The sequence below is a fragment of the Sinocyclocheilus grahami genome, unplaced genomic scaffold (genome assembly GCF_001515645.1).
Source record: "Sinocyclocheilus grahami isolate Dianchi unplaced genomic scaffold, SAMN03320097.WGS_v1.1 scaffold3398.1, whole genome shotgun sequence".
In the NCBI taxonomy this organism is placed as follows: Eukaryota; Metazoa; Chordata; class Actinopteri; order Cypriniformes; family Cyprinidae; genus Sinocyclocheilus; species Sinocyclocheilus grahami.
Window position 1 is genome coordinate 12,943 of NW_015508527.1, and position 5,231 is coordinate 18,173.

Sequence of the window (5,231 nt, forward strand, 5' to 3'; positions counted from 1 at the left end):
CTGATTCTCTTTCCCTTCAGCCCAGTCCAGGATGAACTTCTGCACAGAGACTGTTTTTCCAATGCCAGCGACTCCCTTTGTCAGCACAGTTCTGATGGCTTTGTCTTGTCCAGGTAAAGGTCTAAAGATGTCACTGCATTTGATGGCTGTGTCCTCTGTTGCTGCTCTCCTGGATTGTGTCTCAATCTGTCTCACCTCATGCTCATTACTGATCTCTCCACTCTCACTCTCTGTGATGTAGAGCTCTGTGTAGATCTCATTCAGGAGTGTTGGGTGTCCCTGCGTCGCTGTTCCCTCATACAGACGCTCAAACTTCTTCAGCACATTTGATCTAAACGTCTTGAGGACTTCATGCCTGGAAAATTAAAATACTGCATTATTAAATAAGCTAACGATAACAATGTCTTTTCAGTATTCTGCATCATAATCAAATAATCTTTTACAGAAATATTAGACCTGAGATCAGTCGTTGTATCTTCACTCTTATAATCTAATGACTGATCCATAGATGCGTCACTCCTCATAGACGCACAGCTGGACTCTGCTTCTGATCTCTTCTGATGAACTGAACTATAACAGAGAGATTAAAGTGAATCATCTGAATTAACATATTTAACAAAGTACATACATTATTCAATCAATCAAGAGCACTTTGTGATCTTTTCATTTATTCCAAAAATGTTTAATTGAACTGAGTGCGTTCACAAATATGTGACCAACATTACATACTGTATCTTAAAATTTCAGATAAAGATGAAGAAATGCCTATAAACACTATACCAAAATACATTTTTAAACTTTAGAAAATACTATGAACACTATTCTGATACTGTAAAATGCCATAATATTTTTACAGAAATATTATACCTGAGATCAGTCTGTGTATCTCCACTCTTAAAATGCATTGGATGATCCATAGACGCGTCACTCCTCATAGACACACAGCTGGACTCTGCTTCTGATCTCTTCTGATGAACTGAACTATAACAAACACATTTAATCCTTTATGATGATAATCATAAATTAGGTATTTTAATCAAAGAGCACTTCACGAGGAGGCTTTATGGTCTTTTTGTTTAAATAACATTTTATCTTAAAAATATAGAGACAAAAAAGCACGATGGAGACTCCCATTTAATATAATTAAAATGATTTAATTCAGCGTTTATTCAAAGTACCTGCATCCTGGAGAAAAAGCTTCATCTCTGGATGTGTGTGTGTCACCCATGATGAAACAGAATCTGATGTCCAGCACTGACTCTGAATGAAATCACAAACAATCACAATAATTCAGCTGAACAGATCCGGAGAGAAACAGATCATGCAGAGTTACTCAAATACACAGTGTTAGTCATGTGTTAACAACTGCTAAAATAAACCACAGACAGCACCAAACACCAATGAAACCACGTTCATTTGCTTTAATTAACATTTTAAACACAAACTACTACTGTCCTTCAGAGTAAATATGAATGTGGAAGTCAACTGTAAAGCAGACACATTTAATTAGATCCACATACTCCACCGACTTCTACGCGTACATTCTTGGCTTATCTTTTATAAAGGTTCCTATGAAACACTTTTAGAATCCGTTTAAAATTCAGTGTAGAATAGATTCTGGCTGTTTAAATGGCGAAGCTTCAAATGTACTTTTACTTTCACTTTTCATTTGTGCCCCGAGGCATGGCGTAAGGGAGCGTCTGTAAACTCCACACAGAGTGGAAGAACGTTAACGACGTCAAATTATTTATTCAACGAACGAAGTTTTAGAAAACAAAATAATTTAAAAACACATCTGCATTTCTAACATTTCTGCATTCTAAAGGTTTTATTAGGCTCACAGCGAGATTCTAGATTTATTACAGGCACTAGAGATTTTGCCATTACCACCCCCCGGATCAAATTGTTCCAATTACTCTTATACATATTGTTACAAAATGTAGTTATATATGTCCTGTTACACATTTGTACTTACACAAGCCATTCGGAGGGTTGTTACCTGTGTGTAGTTACAGAAAGTTACAGCTCTAGATACTATGTAACAATGTGTACTTACACTGTGGTTACATACTACGTACACATCTAGTTACTATGTAAGTACACAGGTATTAGGTCCATTTAATATAAAGTGGGACCTCCTTTTGTTCTGGGTTCAGTAAACGCACTCATACATCTTATTTAGCCCTTAAGGGTGCATATTGGTTCATTAAAAGTACATATTAATACTTAAAGTGTGCATAGCAGGCTATGTAAATGTTTACCACACCAGTGACAGCTTTTGTACCTTTTTTACTGGAGTATACTGAAGGAATGATGTTAGGCTGGATGGATGCAGTGAAACAAATTCAAAATCTTTTTTTTTTTTTTACTTTGCAGTTTGATGATTAGAATGAAGAGAGATTCAGGATCTGAGGAATCTGCACATGTCTGTTCACCTTACAAACACTGTATCCAACCTAGAGGAAAATAAATAAAGGCCAAATAAAGTGCTTTTGCTTTCGCACTGAAACACACAGCGTCTCCCTGACATGACTGCATCAACACTAACTGCGGTTACTGAAACCACGCCTTCTTTCTTTGCGTGCACATTTGGGCGGCAGTATGCAAATATTTCCACATAGTGAGGTAGATATGTGGGGGCATGTTAGAAAGAGCTGTTTTAGGGGGCGTGGCAGAGTCTTAACTTTGATAAAGAATACCTCTTTGGTTTTGAGACTTTAGTCTTTGCAACTTCAGGGATCTTATCTATGCACAATCAGCTTGTAACACTCCAAAGAGAAAGGAAAACTTGAAATCGCATCATATGACCCCTTTAAATATTACTTTGTATCTGGTGTTGAGTCTACATGAGTTGCAAAGGCTCTACTTTCATGGATGTCAAGAAGACTCTTCTCAATGGATTGTTTGCGCCATATTGACTTGTGGATTATCATATATCCTGAGTCCAAGGACTTGACTCTCTGGGCCTTTTTTTATTGGGATTACTTGAAGCGCAATTTAAGGACTTATTGCTATTTTTTGTGTAGGGGTTTCTTTTTCCACTCATCATCAATGGGACTGTATTTGGGGATGTGAACATTTACTGGAACACACTGAACTCTGAAGATTCTTTGTAGTTACCATCCTTTCTTTGTTGTATTAATTCACATTATTCTGTAAACCATCTGTGGGTATAGATGTGAAGTACTGTATTGGTTTTCTATCAGTTAATTCTCTTTTTTGTCTAAAACTCTATATCATTTATAAAAGGTATACAAATTAAAAATTCAGTCTTTGTAGTTTGTGACAACGCACTGGGAGATACACTAAGATTTTTCTAAGCAGTGTAAAATTGGTAGTTGGTGGGCCCCTCCTGATTTTCACATATATAGCTATGTGCCTCTGTAGTGGATGGTGGTTATAACCTTCCAACAGGACAATGACCCTAAGCACACAGCAAGAGTGGCTTTAGACAACTCTGAATGTCCTTGAGTGGCCCAGCCAGAGCCTGGGATTGAACCCAATCAAATATTTCTGGAGAAACCTGAAAATGTGCGTCTGCCCCCATCCATCCTTACAGAACTTGAGAGGTGAAGAGGCGGGGAGAAGAATGGCAGATAATAGCCAAATGATGATGAGCAAAGCTTGTCGCATCAAACAAAAAATACTTGAGACTGTAAAGGTGCTTCAGCTAAATATTTAGTTAATTATGCAATGTACTTATTTCAGATTTTTTGTGTTTTTAATACATTTACGAAGTTGTGACAATTCTGTTTTTGCTTTGTCAAGTTGGTATATGGAGTGTAGATTGATGTGGAAAAAAAGTAATTTAAAGCAGTTTAACATAAGGCAGCAACATAACAAAACATGAAAAAAATGAAGGGGTATAAATACTTTCGCAAGGCACTGTAAGTTTAAAGATGAAGTCATAAATATCCTGTTGAAATTGGATGTTCATGCATTGAAAATACAAATAAATTGCTGTTTTCAGAAAAAAAGACAAAAAATATAAAAAAACTTTTGAAGCCAGCAAAATCATTTAAGCCTCTGTAAACAGAATCACATTCATCCAAGTTGCCTTTCAATATTGGTCTCTCAACGTTGTGTCAGATGTCTAATGCTTTCTACTAGAAATACTGAAGCCTGACTGAATCACGCTATTGCCTTGCAATAGTCAATTGCATTGAAGCATGTGAATTTGGGTTGGCCACGTCCCCTACATAATTTGGTGCTGAATGTCATTTCCTGGGAAACGTTCTCCTTCATCTTGCAAGATACTCGCCTCTTCTTGCTGCTGAGTCATCGGCAATCGGTGAATTATTCTTCACAATCCCCTTTGAGCGTTCTGGTGACACTGAGGATGTGCAGTGAATATGACAATTTCTTTCAGCGATGGAAGGACCTTGTTTTCCTCACTGTGAAATGTTGAATGTCAGGACTCTTCGCCTCTGCATCACCATCATCTGTGAAGATAAGCTGCCGCTGAATTATTCCGGCCCTTCGCCACCCTAGAACTGCGGAGAAAGAAGCAGAGAGTCAGGAGATGAGCTCATGCCGAGTCAGTAACCACATGCCTCGCTTCCACCTGAACTACCTGTGATTTTCACCAGTGACAGACTTTTCACCAGTGACAGAATGACCAAAAAAAGGTGCCCGCCTCAGAGTGGCAGTCTGCTGAAAGAAAATAAATTCAGAGCCACAGTGCTTCAACCGCTCATTCCCCTTCAATGTTAATACACCAGCTGTGCCACTGCTTTCATAAGGGAGTGTAGTGTTGATTACACGTACTGCTATATTTGCAGGCACTGCCACTGTTCATTGCCTTCAGTGATAAGCACCGGCTGTGCTGTTGTTTTTCATGTAGGTGTTGTGGCAGGGTGAGTGATAACAGACAACACGAGTTGGCTTAAAGGTGGAAAAAAACCCCAGAGGGTGATTTATTGAACACAAAAAAAATTGATACTATGCAGGTGCAGGAAGGCTAGCCTGCGCTGATGCTGGAAGGCTGGCGTGCTCAGGTCCAAAGTGTGTATTTAAGTGTCCACGTGAGAGGAGACGTGCAGATCGTCAGTTGCTGGACTCTGTAATCACAAGGAAACAACAGCACTAGAGGTGCTTGTGGAGTCTTTGCTCACCCTTGCTTCCGAATGCGCACGCTTAGATGCGCGTCTCCTCATTTGCCACAGGTGTAGATGATCAGCACGCGCTCCAAGTTTATTGCGGTGCACATGCGGTTTCCATGGTGACGCTGA

General features: G+C 39.0%; 1 protein-coding gene across 1 annotated transcript in view; it reads right to left on the bottom strand.

Annotated features, from left to right (window-relative positions):
- LOC107576251 (protein NLRC3-like) overlaps nucleotides 1-1,245 on the bottom strand; it is an 8,211-nt gene extending 6,966 nt beyond the window's left edge. The window contains exons 1-4 of the mRNA XM_016262468.1: nucleotides 1,179-1,245; nucleotides 868-981; nucleotides 457-570; nucleotides 6-355 (exon numbers count right to left, since the gene is read on the bottom strand). Coding sequence (XP_016117954.1) covers nucleotides 6-355; nucleotides 457-570; nucleotides 868-981; nucleotides 1,179-1,228 — 628 coding nt within the window. The 5' untranslated portion in view covers nucleotides 1,229-1,245. The remainder of the gene's footprint in view (nucleotides 1-5; nucleotides 356-456; nucleotides 571-867; nucleotides 982-1,178) is intronic.
- Between the last annotated feature and the right edge of the window lie 3,986 nt (nucleotides 1,246-5,231).